This window comes from Pungitius pungitius, chromosome 11 (assembly GCF_949316345.1).
Source record: "Pungitius pungitius chromosome 11, fPunPun2.1, whole genome shotgun sequence".
Classification (NCBI taxonomy): domain Eukaryota; kingdom Metazoa; phylum Chordata; class Actinopteri; order Perciformes; family Gasterosteidae; genus Pungitius; species Pungitius pungitius.
Genome location: NC_084910.1, coordinates 18,347,829 through 18,369,844, shown reverse-complemented (window position 1 = coordinate 18,369,844; position 22,016 = coordinate 18,347,829). Strand labels below are relative to the sequence as shown.

Genomic DNA, 22,016 nt, shown 5'->3' with positions numbered 1-22,016 from the left:
ACTTCCGGCGTCATCAGCAAAAATCGAATCAGCTTTCAGTGACGATTGGTTTCAAAGTGCAAAAGATATGATATTTTATCAATACATACTGTATATCGCAGATGATTCAGTTCACATTTTCTCCTACACGTGAGAAATGGAGCCGTTGGTTTTTTGGTGACGTCACACTGCGTGCAACATTGAAGAGGTACCTGCAGCGCGGCGCTTCCTCAGAGCAGCCGAGGTCGAGTGGAACCGAGGGTCCCGAAGCCGGAGGAGCGTCACGAGTCTCGCAGAAGAAAGCGTCCATCTGGGGGTGGGTTAGATTCAGGTGGAAGGTGGGATTTTTCTGGTCTTCAATCTTTTTTTGTCATTCCTCCACTGCATTTTTCTCCCTATCAGCCCTCGAGATAACATTCACTTCCTTTATCCGTTTGCAGTTTGAAGGCCAAAAAGACCCCAGTTGCCTATTTTCTGTTACTGAATTAGAAATAAACGTCACATTGATTTCATGGACTCAGAGGATCCGCCAATGGAATACTAATGCCGTTCACCCTTCTGCATCTTCCTCCTCAACTCCAGAGCTAAGGGAAACCGGCAGCGCGATGCGATCTGGAGCCAAAGGGGGGCCCATTGTGGCGTATTGACCGAGTGTAGGGGGGAGGGGGCCGCGGGGTAGATCCACGTCGTCGCCTGAGGTCAGGCGAAAGGGCAGCGAGGCCGCCCTCGTGTTCGGATTCTCCCGTCAGCACTCGCTGCCCACAGAGGGTCCAATCAGCCCCAGGCCCCCCCCCCCCCCCCCCCTGCTGATTTAATCAATTACTTAGGACTTTAATGGGAGGGGGGGGGGAAAGCGAAGCTGCCCAATTAGTTTGATTCCTTCCCACCTACCGGCGTGATCGGCTCCCCGATAACACACTGCGAGCGCTTTAATTGATGCGTTTCTCTCAACTTGCCTCGAGATCCAGCTGAGACGGGATGATTGGGTCAAAAAACGGTTTTCCTCTTTTTGTTTGGCCGGAGAAAAACATGAATTCCAAATAGCGTGTGTCGGTCCCTGTTCTTCGTGTCTGCGCGAGCGGAGCAGATGGGTATGTGGGTCTAGTTTTTCCAACCCGAAGTCAATGAATGTACAGGAAGATACGAGGAAGTAGCCACACACGTCACAGGACGGATGGAGGTGCTTTTCTTGTAAAGAATGCGTTCTGGTCAATTCTGAAAGATTACAAATGCAGGCACTGCGGTTTTTATTGACTTACCGCAACTGAAGGGAGTGGACGCATTTGTCTGGGATTGCTTTCAGTTGGGGCGTAATACATTTAGCTGACGCTTTTATCCACAGCGACTTACAATAAGTGCATTTCAACCGTAAGGATACAAACTGGACCCGATCCATTCACAGAGCACCAATGGTTTGAGCTGGATGCGTTCGGTCACTGGTAACCAGTGAAGAGAGGAGTGGAGCAGTGCGGGAGAATTCAGGAAGGTCGAAGACCAGTCGAGCTTCTGCATTCTGGATGAGCTGCAGAGGTCCAATGGCGGCAGGAGGGAGACCGCACCAAATGAGTATTCCCCCCCCCCCTGATTTGACTGGTTTGACTAATTGATGCTCGCATCATGTGGTTTTCTGCTTTAGAGGAATCAGTGAGTGTTACTAATGTAACTACAAGATGTTTTTCTAATTCAACACATGGAGATCACAGCCCGTGCGATTATGTTTTATCATGATAGCCGTGGCTTGTACTGGAGTTCTGCATAATCACTGATCATTTGCTGCCAAATGATGTGGACGTCGTGAGGCAATCAAAGATGAGCTGATTAGAACGCTATTGTCACCTCACAAAAACCGCCTTTGGTCCACAACCCAACAATGGATCTGCTGTTGTGACACTTATAGTGAATAAATGATAATAAGATTAAACAATGCAGTGACATCGTGGAGGTAAACTGGTTGATTGCAAGGCTGTCACTTATTAAATGATCCATCAAAGCACACTGTCTTTGTGTGACACATCTGCAGCCTAAAACTACACTGTCTTTGTGGGACACATCTGCAGCCTAAAACTACACTGTCTTTGTGGGACACATCTGCAAGCCTAAAACTACACTGTCTTTGTGGGACACATCTGCAGCCTAAAACTACACTGTCTTTGTGGGACACATCTGCAGCCTAAAACTACACTGTCTTTGTGGGACACATCTGCAGCCTAAAACTACACTGTCTTTGTGGGACACATCTGCAAGCCTAAAACTACACTGTCTTTGTGGGACACATCTGCAGCCTAAAACTACACTGTCTTTGTGTGACACATCTGTCTTTGTGGGACACATCTGCAGCCTAAAACTACACTGTCTTTGTGTGACACATCTGCAGCCTAAAACTACACTGTCTTTGTGGGACACATCTGTCTTTGTGGGACACATCTGCAGCCTAAAACTACACTGTTTTTGTGTGACACATCTGCAGCCTAAAACTACACTGTCTTTGTGGGACACATCTGCAGCCTAAAACTACACTGTCTTTGTGGGACACATCTGCAGCCTAAAACTACACTGTCTTTGTGGGACACATCTGCAGCCTAAAACTACACTGTCTTTGTGTGACACATCTGCAGCCTAAAAGCACACTGTCTTTGTGGGACACATCTGTCTTTGTGTGACACATCTGCAGCCTAAAACTACACTGTCTTTGTGGGACACATCTGCAAGCCTAAAACTACACTGTCTTTGTGGGACACATCTGCAAGCCTAAAACTACACTGTCTTTGTGGGACACATCTGCAGCCTAAAACTACACTGTCTTTGTGGGACACATCTGCAAGCCTAAAACTACACTGTCTTTGTGGGACACATCTGCAAGCCTAAAACTACACTGTCTTTGTGGGACACATCTGCAGCCTAAAACTACACTGTCTTTGTGGGACACATCTGCAGCCTAAAACTACACTGTCTTTGTGGGACACATCTGCAGCCTAAAACTACACTGTCTTTGTGGGACACATCTGCAAGCCTAAAACTACACTGTCTTTGTGGGACACATCTGCAGCCTAAAACTACACTGTCTTTGTGTGACACATCTGTCTTTGTGGGACACATCTGCAGCCTAAAACTACACTGTCTTTGTGTGACACATCTGCAGCCTAAAACTACACTGTCTTTGTGGGACACATCTGTCTTTGTGGGACACATCTGCAGCCTAAAACTACACTGTTTTTGTGTGACACATCTGCAGCCTAAAACTACACTGTCTTTGTGGGACACATCTGCAGCCTAAAACTACACTGTCTTTGTGGGACACATCTGCAGCCTAAAACTACACTGTCTTTGTGGGACACATCTGCAGCCTAAAACTACACTGTCTTTGTGTGACACATCTGCAGCCTAAAAGCACACTGTCTTTGTGGGACACATCTGTCTTTGTGGGACACATCTGCAGCCTAAAAGCACACTGTCTTTGTAGGACACATCTGAAGCCTAAAAGCACACTGTCTGCTATTTATTGACATCTTCCTCTTCACACCCTAACCTCGTCTCTTTTGCCGCCACAGGTCCGTGGGGAAGGTGCATGGGCAGCGACTGCGGCCCGGGAGGCAGCCAGAGCCGGGCGGTGTGGTGCGCCCACGTGGACGGCTGGACCACGCTGCACACCAACTGTGACCAGGCCCAGCGCCCGTCCAACCAGAGGAACTGTTTCCGCGTGTGCGACTGGCACAAGGACCTTTACGGCTGGCAGCTGGGCGCCTGGAATGCCTGCGTGCCTGTTTCGGCGAGGACCTTGTGGAGCTCGCGGGCGCCCGCGTGCAGCGGCGGCGAGGAGGGCATTCAGACCCGGGAGGTGGGCTGCACACTCAAAGCGGACGCGTCTCCAGCAGAGGATGCCATCTGCGAGTACTTTGAGCTCAAGCCTCGCCTGGAGCAGGATTGTTTGATCCCTTGCCCTCGGGACTGCGTGCTCTCCGAGTACTCGCCATGGACGTCCTGCTCCAAAACCTGCGGCACGGGCCTCAGGAACCGGGTCCGGAGCGTCCTGGTCCCTCCGCTCTTCGGGGGCGCGGCTTGCCTCAACCTCACCGAGTTCCAGTCGTGCAAAGCGGGGCCCTGCACGGGTCCGGAGGGCATGCACAGCCTCAGGGTGGGGCCGTGGAGCCCCTGCGCCCTCCCGCCGACGCGGACGGCGCGCCAAGTGAAGCGCAGGAAAGGGAAAGGCCAGGGGCTCAGGGAGCGGGCCGGGGTCAAAGACCCGGAGACCAGAGAGCTCATCCAGAAGAAGCGGACCAGGAACCGCCTCAACCGGCAGGAGAGCCCCTTCTGGGACATCCAGGTGGGCTACCAGACCCGGGAAGTGACCTGCACACACCGCAATGGGAGCGCCGCGGGTCGCAAGTGAGTGGCTTCATTTCTATGTTAATGTGACGTAAAGTTAATTTGATTTTCTTTTCGTTCCGTTCTCCCGGCTCTTTTGTGCGCCCTTTCAATTGCGTTGCCCGGGTAAAGGTGAAACGTTCATTTTTAAATGAGGCAATTATCTTTAATGTTCGGCAGAGGTAATGCATTTTATTGAATCTGAATTAGTCTCATTTCCACCCACCCATTTTATTTTTTGCCACCGACCAAACTGCCGCACCTTTCGACTCGCTAGTCCTCCTTCGGATCCGAGCACTTCTAACAAGACGCCAGATCCGTCCTCCTGAAAGCGCTCTCTTCTCCGATCACTGGAGTGCATGGAAGCTCCTTTTTGGGACATCAATCGCTTTTCAAAATGATGCACTTTTCTCCATTCTGTCCTCGAATGTGTTACAGGAGTGATAGTGAGTTAAGAAGAGTGTCAGGCAAAACGGCCTCACTTGTGAAGAAATGAAGTCAATTCGCTAGAGAATTAAATAATTCCAGGAAGCTTTGATTACATAATAACGGGAAGCTTTCTGTATTTCAGGGTTACGGTTTGAACTTCCAGAGAAGTTTGCTCAAACCACGAAATAAGGAAAAATGAAACTACTCTGCAAACAAGAAATTCAGAAAATAAAACTTGTTTAGACATGTAGTGTACTACAAGAACGATCGCCTTGAACACTTTGAGGTCAAAGGTCATTTCTTGAACAAGTCATGGGTTCAGATCTTCTGCTTCCCTTTGTAGCGCCGGTCGAGCCGTGCCCGTTTCTTGGCCTGCGGCCGTGACGTCATTGCGGCTGCGAGGCGCAGCGCCGCGCTCATCGGAGCGCTCTCCATCGAAACCAAAATGGATGCGCCGCCAGCAGCAGAGAGCGCCAAACCCGACGAGCCGTTAGTATTTATTTATTAGCCACACCTGAACAAAGGAAAGCATTATTTGTATTCCACCTGGGATCTTTCGGTCCATGTAGCTGCCACCCTCTCCTCAGACAGCCTCCCGTTGTGAAGGTAACGCCGTTGATGTTTGAATTAAACAGGAAACCGCCCGAGTCACGTGGCAGGTTGTCTTTAGGAGTCGTTTCCCGTGGATCCATCGGATTCCCTCGACCCGAACCCGAACGCTTCTTCCCGGGGGGGGGGGGGGTGACGTGAGGATTTTGAGGCTCTCTCTCTCGCTCTCTCTCGCCTCTGATCTCCAGGAACGAATCGGTGACGATGTCAGTGAAACCGCGCCACATGTGTCACACGCGACTGTACTCCCAAGACTTGATCAATTATATAAACCAAAATCCATTCATTAATGCTTTGCTGGCGCAGAGCTCTCAGCACTGAATAGGTTCACGTTTTTCAAAGGAACCGTGAAAACAACCCCACATGCCCTTAGGAGCATAAATATTAATCCTTGACTTGTTTACGTCTTGTCCTGAAATATTAATAGTTGTTATTGCCACATTTTGTGAGGGGGGGGGGGGGGGGGGAAATGGAGCAAACTTCCCATTGAAGACAAAACCCAGAACATCTTCCTCACTTCATTTCATTTTAGTTTGAGGAAGAATCGTCATGGAGCCTTTTTGGTTCTCCGTAGTCGTCCTGTCGTCTCCAACAGGGCCGCCTCCTCCTAACCCAATTAAGCTTGCATCATCGCCTTTTGAATATTTCCACTGCGCCACGTTGCATCATTGCATTGAAGGAGCACCACAGGGGTGCGCTCCTTTTCTTTCTTCCTTTTGGACGTTTCGTCTTCGAGTTTTTTGTTGTTTTTTGTTTGTTGTTGTTGTTGTCTTCAATCACTTGACCCGCGTGAAATGATGTCCATTAAGACCATTTCAGCGGACGCTCTGAATACCGCTCAATAAGTGAGCGAGCACAAGCCCCTTTCAGTCCACTGTAGGCGAAAACCTACAGCCGTCATCTTACTTATTTAAATAGGGGCCGATTGTGTCCTCATTCTGTCTGAATGACTGAGATGAAGAAATAATGACTCCTTTTCAGCAACTGTGAAATCTGCACCCGAAATGCTCGACTATGCACACAGCCATCGAGGAAGGCTCAAGATCCAGATGCGGGGGGGGGAAGTGGGTCATTGGCTGCATTAGAGGCTTTTCTTCTTTTTTTCTTTTTTTTAAACGCAACAATCCCCCGATGCGCCACGTTGAAAATTCCTCATTGTTTTCCTCCGATTGCAAAACAAAGCGCGTTTTGAGGGAAATCTCTGACTCGTCGTCCCCCCCCCCCCCCCCCCCCCCCCGAGCGTCACCTCGCCAGCCGAGGTGTTTTAATCTGCCAAAAAAGGAGACCAAATACCCCGCTCGTGCCTTTTTTCCTCATCGAGTCGCTGGAGGTGAAGTGTGGTGGCAACATCTAAATGAGAGGTTTCTAAATGAAGCGGAGCCGTAATTAGCGCTAATGGCTCGTCAGCTGCGACGCACCCCCCGAGGGTGAGGGGGGGGCGGTGGAGGGGGGGGGGGGACAAGAGCGGTCGGCTTTCGTTAGAAACAAATCTCTTAACGATTCGGAAAGGAGGAGCCCGAGGAGAGGAGCGGTTATTTGTTACATCTAAATGTCGTTTGGATGATCAGATGTGAGCGATGGATCACCCGGTTGCTTTGGTTGTCCGAGACGTGCACTTTATGAACATTTATCCAGTTTGAGCTTCTTAGATGTTCTTAGGTGATTCACACCTTCCTCTCTTTTGTTGGCCATACTTGATGGTCATGAACCCTTTTAAAGCAGTGTTCATTTTGGCAGCTATTTTAGATTTAGACGAAAATGCACATTAGTTTTAGTCACATTTAGTCATTTTAATCCCTCTTAGTTTTAGTCGACGAAAACTAATAACATTTTACTCTAGTTTTAGTCACATTTAATAGCCATAACAAACCTTTAGCGTTGCCATGCCTCTGATTATCTCCATATTCCTATAATATGATGGGAAGGGGCCTTCAGATTTAGCGACCTGCCGGTGGCAACAGGTCACGTGACCTGCCGTTCACATCACAGGAAGGTGGCTACAACAATAGGGGGACGTGTGCATCGACCAAGTAACGGAAAGTAGTTTTCGTGGACAAAATGAATTCCTAGTTTTTAAAGGGTGGGTTGTGTCGCTATGACTGAAAATGTTCTGGAGAAGATCAATTCCCGTCCGATACTACGTGACCGTACGTCACGCGCTAATTGGACAGCCAGCAGCCGATTAGCATTAAGACGGGAAGCAGGATGCCTGCTCACAGTGTCACACGCTACATCTTCTTTGTTTAATCTTTTAATCCTAAAATAACCATCACTATGGGCTGGACTGTTTCTTATTTTGGGGGGCAGTGACTTCCTGTAGACTTGAGCTGTGTACATTACGAGCATGGCACTCTCTCCTCTGGCTGGTACCACAGGGAGCCGGTGTGTACTTTGTGTGGCCTTAATCCTCCTCCTTCCTCTACCGACGTGGATCTCACAACCAATCCTCTGCCCCCCCGCCCCCCCCCTCTCCTCGTCTTTTCCCCCTTTCCCCAGCCTGTGCGCCCCGTGGGACCCGCCGCTGACCCTGCGGCCCTGCGTCCTCCCCAAAGACTGCCAGCTGACGGACTGGGCCGAGTGGGGGCCCTGCTCCAAAGCCTGCCTGGACCCGGCGTCCCCCGCGGGCCGCCGCGCCCGCAGCAGACAGGTGGTCCAGTTCCCCGTGGGCGAGGGGGCGGAGTGCGCGCCGCTGGAGGACTCTGAGCCGTGTGAACCTCAGGGGGAAGGTGTGCCGCCCTGCTCCACGTGAGTGACCCGACCTCCCCGACCCCCCCCCTCCCCCCCCCCCCCATACAAGGGGCAGTTTCACAGGTTAGGCTTATTGTTAGGTGGTGATAAAAGCTTCCTCTTTGGTTCCAGACTGAGGCTGCACTACACGCAGTGTTGGTTCTTCATTTGTTCTCCTGGGTTGCTCATGGGTGTGTGTGTGTGTGTGTGTGTGCAGGAGGCAGCGTAAGGAGATAGATTAGGGTAAGTGCTTGGGATGGGGCCAGACGCAAAGTAGAGACAAACGGAGGCAGACGGGAACAATATCCGAGTCCTGCAAACTCTCCCACACACAAAGGCTCAAACGGGCTTTTATTCACTCGGTTTCATCCCTTTTCATCTTTTCACAGCTGTATTCAATACAACCGAACGCTCTCCAGCATGACTCTCATCTCAAGAGATGTTTGGTTTTCTTTTTATAGACGTTCCTTTCTTCCTTTGGAAATCAACTTCACCGACCAAAATGTTTGATTCGCGTGTCCGCAGACACGTCGTGCTAGAATAGAATGAACATTCATCACATATATTCATATACAGAAGTCGGAATAAACGCTGAAGTGGCGGTTCCAGTGTCCATTAACTGTCCACGTTCCCGTGCCTACTGCTCGCACTCCATTGAACTGTAAAGTGCAGCTCAGAAAGAAACGATTGATATATTGATATATTTTTAATATACCACACCCCACATGTGGCGCTTTGACCCGGCGTTACGCCCACACACAGAACGGCCGTGTTCTCGTCCCTTCCGCAGCTACACCTGGAGAAGCACCGAGTGGAGCGACTGCCGGGTCGACTCGTTGCTAGGCCAACAGGACCGTCGGCGCGGCAACCTGACGGGGCTCTGCGGGGGGGGCCTGCAGACCAGGGAGGTTTATTGCGTGCAGGCCAACGCCGAGCTTCTGAAGTACCTCGACGACCTCCGGGAAAAAGACCAAGGTAAGAAAATCAAAGTTTCCCCGAGACCCCGAGTGTAGGCCTCGCAGCGTGAAAGAGACCAAAGTTTATTCCAAATGTAACAAGTAAGCACAAGATCCCTCATTTACTGTTTGAATAACACATCATACCATCCAATTCAAACGGGACTCAACTTTTTAGCGCTGAAACGAGGTTGACCCAAAACTGAAGCAGCATCTCAAATCCCATCCACCTTCCTTGAGATCAGTGAGAATCTGATATCAGCATCCGTGCACTTCGACTTGAACTGCAGCCACACGTGTAAAAAGGTTTAGCATTATTCTGTGTCTCTATCGTCCCGGGGTAGTAGATTATGACAACAATATAATTAATATAATATTAATAGTTTTTAGGAGGAATCACTTACTTTTTCCTCCACCAGCTCCTTTTTGCTCCACAATGGCTTATTTTTTTTTTGCACAGTGAGTGTCATAAGAGCCGCAGTGTCCGTCCTGGTGTATTGGAAGCAGATGATTGCATCTCTAACACGGCAGCAGGCACAAGCTTAGGTGTCGATTGGTCCAAATGTAAAACGACACTCCACGCATCATTTGCATTCACGGTCACTGTAAACGTCATGGATTTTTGTCCCCCCCAAGTGTCCTGCCGTGGCTACGTCGCCCAGCTTCAACTTTTCTCTTTGAACCTTCCATCCGCCGCCGCTCTCTTAAACTCTCAAACCAAAGCGCGAATCGTTAGGAGCGGGGATTTGTGCGCTGGTCACCGAGTGCCGAGGCCTCCATTTCTGATTTCTTTTGGGGGCCAGCTTAAAATCAAAGCTGCACTCTTAAATACGGCCTCGGCTAAATGCGTTAGCCGAGGCCCGGGGCTCACGGAGAGAGGTGAGGCACCCGCTTCGCTTCCAACGTGAGGAGGCACAAACCCACCGAGCCAGAAGTCCACTCAACTCGATCTAAAGGGGTTAAGTGTAATCTGTGGATTCATGGAGGTATCAGCCGATAAGACTCAGACGTCATTTTTGGTTTTTTTTCGCTGCATTATCCAGTCCGTCATCATGTCCACCAAATAATCCCCACGGATAACTGGTGCATCGCTTCCGCCGTGGTCGTTCCAACAGGTCAAAAATAACATTTGAATCCCCCTCTGAAAGGATGTCGTGGGTTCCACACTTTTTCGCCCCGGTTGATTTGAAATATGAATTTCCAGAAGTCCTGCTGAGAAACAGAGACCACCCAGGCACGAATAGAACATTAAAGGTATAAATAAGGACATATTTTAAATAATAAATATGTACGTTAAAATAATAATTATTAATAGCTCATTATTTATTCTTAACAGCAACAATCGTGGATTTGAGCGAAGCAATCTATATAAAAGTGTCATTTCTGTTTGTCGACTCATCATTTGAGTTGTATTGATCTCGGGAGGCTGTCGACCGTCTCCTATCGACACTGTGACCAAAGTCAACACAACTGAGGCCGATCAATCGAGCTCTCACGTCTAACCCGGATACATTTGTGCAGCCCCCCCCCCCCCCCCACACACACAGCATATGTATGTATATCATAAGAGACGCAGACCCTTAGTGGTTTTGTAGCAGATCATTTGACATTAAATACTTCCATTGCTGTGTCGGTCTAATCCCCATTTCGACATTTATTTTTGCATTTTTTTTTTCTGCTGGCTCCGGGACAGGAAGTGTGACATCATCGCTCTTAATCCCACTCACAAAGCTCTCATTGGCTCAGCTGGGGAAATAGCCGTCAATGAGCTCAGCACCAGAACAATTCGACTCGCTACACACTGTGGCATTATACGTGAAGCTAAAGACCTAACCAAGCTAAAATATCATATTAGATGACGCAGGACATTTTAACCCCGCTGGTTACTAATGATCCATGATACATGCTTACATGCAATTTGTCTGAACTATCACTAATTGACAAAGAGAACATTAGCTTGCTAATAAATGATCCGTTTAGACTGAAGAGAATCAAAGGCATTGTTAAACAACAATGCAAAATGGTGATATCAGTAAAAATAACACAATGCTCATCATTTAATAATTAATTCAATGCCCAGAAAGGCTTTGTTAGCATAATTTAATTCACTCTGAAACGAAATTCGTTCAGCATAGTCAGGAAACCTAAACATTTTACATGCGTACAGTATCTTTTCAAGATGAACATTTTTAATTGAACTCATTCTTTAGTAACGACTTTGTAGGGTCGTGTTTTGGGTCAAAATAGTTATTTAAATAGATATGCTTTATGCCGCTGATAAAATAAGCGATGACTCGGTCTTGGACGCTAACATATGTCTCCTCCTATTCTATAAATACCTTTATTGTACCAAACATTGTTTTTCCAAGTTTCCATTTACCTTTGATTATCTGCTTGTGCACAGAAATCAAAGATGTCTGTTATGTTGCCGAGATGTAATCCATGTCGTAAGGTCTATGCACCTGTAATGAAACTGGGGCAATTGTAAACATGTTTGTACCTTTTAAATGTACTCAAAGATTCATAAACACAAGCTCATCGGACCGGGTTTCTGCACAAACGCGTGTCGTACAAATACATCCACAAAGTGGGGGGGTGGGGGGGGGGTTAGGTAGGTAATCTCCCAGCATACCACTGAGACACGGAGGAAGTCTGCGGCTCAGTGAAGTTTGATGCAGCCAGCGCCCTCTTCCCCCCCCCTCGGTCATTACCGCCACGCTAAAGGCCTGCGAAGGAGCCCCCCCAGGCTGAGATCTGGAGTCGGCTCACCGCCTCCTAAAGCGTAACCTTAATCTTTACAGGGGGGGGGGGGTGTAACTCCCATCTGACCCCAGATCGGTATCGCAGGCTTACCGACGTCATGCGGCACGTCCTGTGTAAACGCGGGTTCGTGCCGCGGCCCGCGTGGGGGGGGTCGGCAACTCGGGTCCCCTTTCGCGAGCATTCGAGAAGAAGATGGACTTAAAAGCCCTTCAAAGGTGCACCAGGGAGGCGTTTGATCAAAAACGCTCAGGTTCACAGGCAGGAAAAGAAACGTCGATATGGCGTCTGTAGGGAGAGCTGAAGTCAGGGCGGGGTTAGCCTAGCTTAGCATTAAGCTTCCCATCAGTCCCAACGATGGCAGACAGCGGGCATAGAAGGCTTTTACAGAAATATAAAAACAGCGACTTCTTATTATTTTGTGACCAACATCTCCAACCTGAAGGTCTGCAGTCGGAGGCCCGGCTCTGCTGCTGTCACCCCCCCCCCTGTGTGCGTGCGTAGCTAATAGCACTATCTGCCCTGTGATTGCAGCGGGTCAGACCCAAAGACAGCAGAAGCCTAGTGTCCCCCCTCTCCTCTCCATCACCTTCCAGATTACAGGTAGGTGCTTTTAGTCACGCTGATAACGAAGCTCCAGCCTCTCCATCTGCTTCTCGCCCCCCCCGGCTCCCATTTATTCCTCTCCCCCTTGTCATTGTCAGTCTCCTCTTCTTTCTCCTTGTTTCTTCTGCTAACCTCTTCCCTTGTCTCCTCTCCTCTCTACTTCTCATGTTTCTTTTCCTTTTCTCATTCTTTCCTTTTGTTCACTCCATATGTTTCCATGATCCTTCCTTTCCTCTGTCCTATTTACTCTTTCCTCACTTGTTTATCTTCTCCTTTCTTCTCCTCATTTCTCCGGACCTATCCTCTCCTTCCTTTCCTCTCCTTTCTTTCCTCTGTACTCTGTAGCTCTTTCTACTGTATCCTCTCCTTTTCCCCTCTTCTGGTGTCTCTTCTGTTCACTGAACATCTATTTGTGTTCCTCCTCTCGCCTTCCTTCCTTTCATCTCTTCTCCTAACACCTATCCTTGTCACTTCTCATCTCCTTGTTTCTTCCCGCCTCCTCTCTTCTCCTAACCCATTTCCTTCTCCTCTATTCTCTCCTTTCCCTCCTCTGTCCTCATTCTCTTCTCTCCTCCTACCTCCACTATTTCCTAATCTCCTCTTTCCTTCGTGCTCTTTTCTTAGCCTTCCCTTTTTGCTGCTTCCATCTTTTGAATGTAAAAAAAAAAAAAGACCTTTCATACATTTTAAATGTATGTATTTTAAAGAACACTTTGAAGGTTGTCCCCACTGTTCTGATGTTTTAGATTCCTGATGACGTTAACTCTGCACGACATTACAGCACTCGACTCAACAAAGCCCAGACTGCGGCTCTTTTTTTTTTTTTTCTATTTTTTTTCCCAGACTGCTCGGGCTCGCTGCCAAATCCAACAAAGGGACAAGCGGTATTACAACAAAGTTCTGTACTCTCCCATAAAAATGTGGGCAGAGGAGGCGAAGCTTTGTTCCCCCACAAACAGAATATACGGATGGTGAGGCGCCCGCAGACAGTAAGCCACGCTAGCGTGAGAGATTTCTTCCCCTGTTGTCACTCCAGCACAGTAGAAAAAAAAAAAAAAAAAAAAAAGAGACGGATTCACTGGCGCTGTGAAGGAGTCCGGGCGGGAAGCGGGGGGTGGGGGGGGAGCGAGGGGTTCTTTTTTCTCTCGCTACCCGGTGGGTCCTCGGCGTTGGGCTCCCAAGTGGATTGATGTCGAGAGATGGAAGTCGGTGTAGTTCACCAATAAGGCGAGGATTAACGGCGGCTCAGCAAACTCACGTATTTGACTTCCAGTGTATGTGTGGGAGGAATTAACCTTCTTGCATTTCAAAAGCCCCCACTTGCCTCCTTCCCCCTGTACAGTTCTCAGGGAATTAGGATTCAGCGTCTCCTGACTGCGTGAGACTTTAAGCTCTTAAATGCCTCGTAGGAAAAGTCGAAATACTGAAACCTTCTGGTTGAACATGTGAAGGGTTTCTCTTTTCTTTTCTTTTTGTGACTCATTAAATATCCTTCAGGAAAAATGTGTTTTTACAGATACTTTACAGAGAAAAGGTTCGTACAAAGATTTATTTTTAACCTTGGTGCCACCTCGGAGCGTTTTAAGAAGCTCAGTTTAGCACAAAGGGGGGATTTCCCTTTGTTTGTGTGTGTGTGTGTGTGTGTGTGTGTGTGTCTGGGGGGTGGGGGGGGGGGGGCACTTGCAATATTTCAGAGCTAGAAGGACTGAAAGGCAATTGAGAAAAAAATAGAATCTGGTCATCTTTTTTCAAAGCCTGATATTGTTTTCTCTCTTCCGTTTGTGACTTAAGAAGCTGAATGATGATTTGATTCTTCGATTGTTTCATCTGTGAGAATCATTTAAATCGGGATCATTTTAAAATGTACGTCCTTTAGAAGTGATAGAATTTGGGTTAGAATCTCACTGTCCAGTTCATTACAAAACGATTATTTTTGTTTACCTTAGAACTATTTAACTCTGCGTAAAAATGGACACCAGAAGGTTTTTCCATTAGTATTAGTATTAGCATAGCTGCATTGTGTGTGTGCGTTCAGCTGGAAACGTGTTGATAAGTGTCAGGCGGATTGCGGGGGGGGGGATTGAACCTGTCTGCTGAGTGAGCAGAAGTCCCTCTTATCGCCAAGAACGACCTGGAAGCGCCGAGGTGGCGCCTTGCTGGATTAAAGCAATTATAGGTCGACATTTCGGGGGGAAACCCGCCTGACGAGAGTCAGATGGGAGGATTTGTAAACTTTCTTATCTCGCTTCTGAAACAGCTGCTTGTTAGTTGATTTTATTCACCCACTGGCCTCGATTATTAAACGAATGTTTGAACTCACACAAGCGGCAGATAACGTGTTCATTGGTGAGCTTCAAAGGCGCTGCTAAGCAAATATTTTAGACCTTTAGGGGCCCAAACATCTCCGAAAATGCTGATTTTTCATTTTTTTTTCTTCTCAAAATGTCACATCTCGGGCCAAAAGTTTAATTTCACTCACTGTCTCCTCACATTGCCCATCTACCCTCCGTCTTCTAGGACCCAATAAAGACAGAGAGAAACAGGGATGCACAACTCTGGCAGACACTGATACTGTAGCAGCACTGGAAGAACACCAACTTACATATTTAATGTGCATGTATAAATGCGTAAACTCTCCATCACATTTTTGTAGCGTTCAACAAAGAGTCGCTTGACAGAGTTCCTCGCTGGGAGTCTTCTAAAGGAAATGGTAGCACGACCCCGGCGGGGGGGGGGGGGGGGGGGGAGAAGGTGCCAAATTAGACCTCATCACCAGCCACAAAGTAGTCAGTCTTGTGTTGAACCTTCTGCGTGGTTTCAGCCTCCGGTGAGAGCGAAGCTCCACAACCTTCTGTGGCGCTCCGTGATCATCTTCCCTAATTTATCATCCTGACACGCCATAAAAGGAATAATGTCTTCTTCCCCCCCCCCTACACACACACACACACACACACACACACACACACACTCATCTGCTCTCTATGGGGACTCTCCTACCTAGAATCAAAGTAAATGAGCCTTGTTTCCGTCCCCTCAGAGTGGGACGCTGGTGATCAAAGCAACGAGGGTTTTCCTTCTCATCCGTTTTTTATTCCTCTTTATTTTTTCCCCGCGCGCAGCCTCCCGGCCGGTGGAGAACAAGATGTGCAAGGGTCCGATCCCCAACAGGTCCCAGCTGTGCCACATCCCCTGTCCCATCGACTGCGAGGTGTCGCCCTGGGGGGCCTGGGGGCCCTGCACCTTCGAGAACTGTGACGACCAGGCCGGGAAGAAAGGTTACACTGTGATTTATCTTCCACGACCCCGGATCACTAGAAAGGCTCGATGCGTTTCCTGGAAAAAACACACACACACACACACACACACACCTTTCCTCTGCGTTGGCGTTTTTTTTTTTTTCGGCCCTGACGTAACGACGATGAAAATGTTATAAATGAATTGAATTACGTGTCGTTGCGCCTCGTCCTTTTGAAAGAGGTGATAAAGAACAATAACCCTTTCTTTTAATTCCTATGCTCTTCTCTCCAGTTACTCTACCAATGTAGTACAACACACTCTAAAGTACTTTCTTTACTCTCTGAGAGCAGTGGTTGTAAAATTCGCTCAATCTAACACTACATTAGCTGGAGAACTGTATGAACATTATCATGTTGGACAACATTCATGAATATGCAGCCTTCATTATTAGAATTTGTATCAATTCATAATGTTTAAGTGCCTGTAGTAGGAGCCCGACATCTTGTTAAAAATGCAACATTACTCACACTCCCATGAGTCTGAAGGGATACGTGAGATAGAGTAACAAAAAGATCAAGGCGTCAGCGTGGCTCGCGCCGTTTGGTCACATGTGCGTTACGCATTGTGTCACTCGTGGCACTGGAACGAGGTGGGCGGGGCTATCCGGGGGCGTCCCGCCTGCGGCTCGTCCCGTGTGTGTGTGGGGAAATCATCGCGGTTTCTCCTCATTAGTGTTAATGAGCTGTTTCAAGCAGGCGGCCGTCAAGCCCGGGCCGAGCTAATCATCGGCATCCATCATCTGATCCTTTTAATTAAGTAAAAGTACCAGTGTCACGGTTTTAAAATGAATCCACTGCAGGTACAAGACACAGAAAGTGTCATGAAAGTAAAAGTATATTGATAATAATGATGCACCAGGTGGTCATTTTGATAGAAATGTGTAAATGTAGACCAGTTCTCGCTCTCAGTCTTTGTGTCCGTGGCCGTTGCAGGTTTCAAACTGAGAAAACGGCGGATCACCAACGAGCCGACGGGGGGGCCCGGCAACTGCCCCCACCTGGTGGAGGCGGTGCCGTGCGACGAGCCCCGTTGCTACGACTGGCGGCTGGCGGGCCTGGACCGGTGCGTCCCTGACGACGGGACGCCGTGCGGCGCCGGCGCTCAGCTGGCGCTGCTCCGGTGTGTCAACGGCAACGGTGAGAGAGGGGGGGGGGGGCGGGGGCGGGGGGTGGATTCCTACGTGCTGCTGGCTCCTCTTACTTTTGGAGCCAATCGGAGTCTTGTATTTTTCAACATTACCCCTCCCCACTGATACCTTTAGTGAGGAGTCCTCTCATTGCTCTATTCTCCACCCCCCCCCCCCCCCCCCCCCCCCCAAACCGATAAAGCTCTCCCACTTTAACGCTCGCTCGACTCAGCGCCGCGTACCTCGCCGCGCCTCTCATCACGGCCCGTCTCGGCACGCACAATTAAACGCCACCCTGTGTAAATCAGATCAATCGTCCGCGGGCCTCGGGCGGATTCGTGCCCTTCGCTGCTGCTGATTCTTACTCCCCCCCCCCCCCCCACGTGCCCAGTCAGTCCTCATGTTACGACCCGTGTCAGGTGACTTTGTTCACGTTCTCTGGACCCATGGTGAAGCGACTGCATGGTGTTTGGCGAAGTTGCACTGCAGCACCATCAGACGCTCCGCACTGCTTCTATTCTCCTCCTCCCCCCCCCCTCACACAACACACGCTCCCTCATCTGATGAAAATTGATCGGTCCTGTCTGGATTTTTTCCCCTGCCCGCTCCTCGCCTCGGAGGAGTCGGCCGCCTGTGTTTTCCTCTCGCCGCGTCCCGTCGCCCGGGCCATGAGACAAAAGGCCGCGCAGCCGCCAGGCCAAGGGCGCCGCCAAGGGCGCCGCCAAGGGCGCCGCCAAGGGCGCTGACGGCATTGCACACGCCGCGCGGAGCTCTTCCTGGCCCCCTTCCCCCCCCCTTCCCTCCCCTCCATGTGACACTGCTCGCCTTCCCTTGTCACTTCTTATTTTCGTGACTTCTCAGTTAAGCCGCGATTGGTTCACTGCGCATCCGTCAGAGGTGACATCGCCGGGGGCCTCCGGTCGGACTTTCGAGGCTCGAGCTGTTCTAACACCCCCGCCCCCCCCGGCTTGAGATATCAATTCAGCCACCACTGAGAGGTTTGCGTCGCCTGCAGGAGGAGGAGGGTTCACTGCCAGGCGACACGGGGACAGATCTGGGTCAATACCAATCCACTTTTTTGCCGATGCTCATCAATAAAAAAAAAACGGGGTTTCAACGGGTGTGTTGAAATGTGAGTTTGCTCTTCTCAGGTTCAACGGCACTTTAGTGTCGAGTAAAGAGTGCACCAATATGAATATATAATGTATGACACTAAAAGGGTCATCATCTACTCTGGTACCAAATATGCGTAGAACCAGGAAACAAGTCTGCGGTTTACAGTCTGTTGGATGTTTGTTGCTTTATTGATTCAACGTTATTCACGATTATAACGCTCCAACCAAGGCAATGCACAAAGGCGATTTGGCGACCCCCGAGATTCCAATAGACAGCAGCCGTCTGTGTGACTTAAACAGTCCTCGCGCGGCCAAATGTGTTGCGTGATTGTTTGATCCCAAACACGCGTAAAGGAAAAGCCGAGCTGGGTCCCTCGGGTGCCCTCTCTGGCGAACCCGCTTGTTTGTTCTTTTTACTGGATGTTTCCACACGCTTTTACGGCTGATTCGTCGATACCCGATTCCAGTTTGGAAGCCCTCCCTTCCCTCTGGGGGGGACCGGCGTCTCAAGCCCGGTCCTGACACGGCTCCGCCAAATTAAGACGAGCAGCTGCTCCGATCGTCTCCGTGCCAAAGTGTAGTTCAGCGGCAATAATCTGATTCCTGCTCGGGTTTATTCTCATTGCCAAAGTTACCGCCTTGAAGTTCATCCACTGGCAAATAAGATCAACATGTGTCGGCGTCATTGGTTCTCTTTTGAAGCTTTAGGTGATCTTCTGAAGTCTTTGAGGGTTTTTGGGTAGATTCTCGTGAATGTATTTAAGGACAACAAGACCTTTCATGCAAGTATTTTAATAAAAGAGCAATACATGGCTAAGTCTCGGCACTGTGGGCTAATCAGTGCAGTACTATCACAAGACAGTTCCTTTGTACCATCAAATACAAGAACGTCATGTGAACATGCTGTGATGTAATACCTGGAGACACAGATGGTATCGTCTCAGTTACAACACTTACCCATAAACACATAAGGGATTTTAGAAAGGTAATAACCATTAAATAAATATACAAACAAAGCCACCTGTCTCAGCCCTCAATATTATATCGTTACCTGGAAACACAGATGGTATTTCAAAATGAATAACCAATAAACCAAGTTTAGAAAATACAAAACCATCTGTTTTGATCTTCAACGAAAGACTTCAGGCCCCAAAAAGCCCAAACAAAGGAATCCCAGATGGACCTTTTCATGTACGAAAGCAAATAATAGCTGGCTTTCTCCCTCCTTTCTTTCTCCTCAGCTTGAGCAACGTGTTTTAATCATTACTGTGGTTGATTCATTTAATCCCCTCCCTAGCCTTCTATAGGGAAAAATAACCAAATAAAACAAAAGGCCCCTAATATTCAAGGAAACATCTTTAGAGAAAACAAAAAATGGAAGGAACCAAATTGCATCACCGAAGACGTTTATGCTAATTTGTCCTTTTTAGTTTAGTTAATTCAGTTTTTTAATTAGAACTTGAAGTATAATTACTCTTTACAATATAAAACCCCATTGATTGGGAATGCGTTTTACTTTGAAATGCACCTTTCTTTCCTTCCTCACGGTCCTGCGTTCTGTCCTTGCCTTTCATCAGAGGAGGAAGTGGACAGCGGCCTCTGCGCGGCGTCCCCGGCTCCGGAGCCCGCCCCCTGCGAGGTGCCTTGCTCGAGGGACTGCGTGCTCAGCGATTGGACGAGCTGGTCCACCTGCTCTCAGACCTGCTCCAGCAAGACCATCGAGGGCAAGCAGACGAGGACGCGCTCCATCCTGGCCTACAACGCCGGGGAAGGTGAGCCTCACCTGCAGACAGCCCCCCCACCCCTCCCCCCCGCCCCATCAAGCATGGAAATGAATGCAGATGGGGCTCGGATATCGGCTTAGTCATGGCCTTTCAAGTCGTCCTTCGCTGTCACTCACCCAATGTCTGGATTTCACACCTGTCTGCATGTGCATTCATCTCAGACAGTCCGCTTATCGCTGCTGGCGATTATTTCCATCGCTCCGGGTCCTGGCGCGACACTTTTTTTTTCTTTATTTTTTTTTTTATCTGTCTCCGTGATCATTTCATGTCTTTCTTTTTGTCATTTCTCCCAAACATTTGCCTGCGTCTTATCTCTCTCTCTGTGTGTGTGTGTGTGTGTGTGTGTGTGTGTGTGTGTGTGTGTGTGTGTGTCTCTCCTCGCAGTCACAGCGATGGTTGTGGCCTGGATCACGGTGATGGAGGGTAACGGCTGTAATTAAGATTTAGCTTTTAGCTGTTTTGAACCTCTGGCTTTGTGTGGACCCTGCAGCCAGATGTAAATCGTCAGCTGGTTTTAGTGAATTCTAAAACGACTGTGGGTTGGCTTGCGATTGATTTTAGATCTTAGTCGGCCGCCTGTGACGCACTCGGGGCTCGTTGGCCATGTGTGAAATAGACTTGTTCTCTGTTGTTCTCCAGTGGTGCTACATTATGTCCCCGCATGCACTCACCTATCACATTAACATCATTTGGCATCTGTATTCACCACAGGTCTCACTCGGGTGCCGAAGTTTCCAGAACTTTACGGTAAATCTTTGATGTTTGAGACTAGAAACGTGGTATTGGTTTTAGTTTTTAGAAAAACAAAGGAGATCCTCTCCCGCTGTCCTTTCAGACCGACTTTTGTGAAACACTCGACGCACACGCACTCAAGAACAATACCTGAAAGAGGCTTTTGTCTGTGCACAGGTTCCCCCGCGGTGGAGATTATCTGATTAGATTTGGAGCTCCTTAGCAGATTTCACAGCCGCAGTGTTGCATATTGATAAAGAGACAAAAACATTTAGAAACTACAGGAAGGACCCAAAGCTTTAAGATACGGGGTTCGTATCACGAAGCAAGCGCCCATGTGTTGGCATGGGGATTATGTGCTTATGAATACGACATTATACCTAATTAATGACCGATTTAACATAACTGCTCGCACTTCATTCCACAGCGATTATTACGGGACATTATGAAGCTCAAGTGCCTCTTACTCTTTCGGCTGAGTGATAACGAGACGCACGCAAAAAGCAAGGAATGCTCTACTTTGGGAAGGAGCCGGCCGTCCATAATTTATTCGGCAGCCGACGCAAATGACTCTCCGGTGCAGTTTTTGTTGTCCCCCCCCCCCCCCCCCCCCCCGCGAGCTTCACATTTTCGGCTGAGGAGAGTCAGCATAGTTCTGCTCAGGAACCGCTGGGTTGAGGCCCTGGCAGGCTGTGATTCAGGCTGTGTGTGTGTGTGTGTGTGTGTGTGTGTGTGTGTGTGTGTGTGTGTGTGTGTGTGTGTGTGTGTGTGTGCGTGTGTGTGTGTGTGTGTGTGTGTGTGTGTGTGCGCGCTCATTACCGAGGTACGAAAAGCAGGAGCCGCAGTCCGGCGTCGCCCCTCAATCTCGGCTGAAGGGCCCAAGTGTCGGCAGTTTAGTCTGCGCCGAGGTGGGCTCCATCGACACAAGTGACAGACTGAAAGGGGGCGGAGGGGGGTGGAACAATAGACGGAGGTTGAACACTCTGAAAAGTCTGACCCGTTGCTCACGGTTACAAGACGCCTGCAGTTCAACTGTATGGAAGCCAGAGTGCCTCATGAAATGGTAAAAGCATTTTTTTTCAATGATAAAGTGTTTTACGCAAGAACTCGCTTTGGTTAACAAAAAGAAAAGCAAATACAATACGCAATATGCATTCACAGCTGTATTCATAGTAGAAGAATTACAATATATTGTGAAGGAAGGAAGGAAGGAAGGAAGCTTATTTGTATTCAGACTTGTGCTTTTCAGCAGCTTTAAAATATTCTTACAGCTGCTCCAATTTTACATTTAAGGTCTAAAGAAATATCTGGCCTTAGCTCCAAATCTGAATAGAAGATACAGAGTCACATATTTACATATTTAGTAGTTGTGACTTGTGTTTCCGACCATTTATCCATGTGTCTCGGCTGCCAAATGTTCCGTTCACGAGGTCGTCAGCACACTTTGTCTGTCCCATGATGCTCTGCTGAAGGTCTAAAGAGACTGAAAGAGGCTAAAAAGGTATCTGCTATTATCAAGATTCTCGTGAACCCT

The 22,016-nt window shown here is 48.7% G+C and overlaps 1 protein-coding gene across 1 annotated transcript in view; it reads left to right on the top strand.

Annotated features, from left to right (window-relative positions):
- Window positions 1-22,016, top strand: part of thsd7ab (thrombospondin, type I, domain containing 7Ab) — an 85,186-nt gene that overhangs the window by 26,515 nt on the left and 36,655 nt on the right. Inside the window, exons 2-8 of the mRNA XM_037454934.2 lie at window positions 3,528-4,362; window positions 7,876-8,124; window positions 8,897-9,081; window positions 12,357-12,425; window positions 15,548-15,703; window positions 16,658-16,861; window positions 19,544-19,738. Coding sequence (XP_037310831.2) covers window positions 3,528-4,362; window positions 7,876-8,124; window positions 8,897-9,081; window positions 12,357-12,425; window positions 15,548-15,703; window positions 16,658-16,861; window positions 19,544-19,738 — 1,893 coding nt within the window. The remainder of the gene's footprint in view (window positions 1-3,527; window positions 4,363-7,875; window positions 8,125-8,896; window positions 9,082-12,356; window positions 12,426-15,547; window positions 15,704-16,657; window positions 16,862-19,543; window positions 19,739-22,016) is intronic.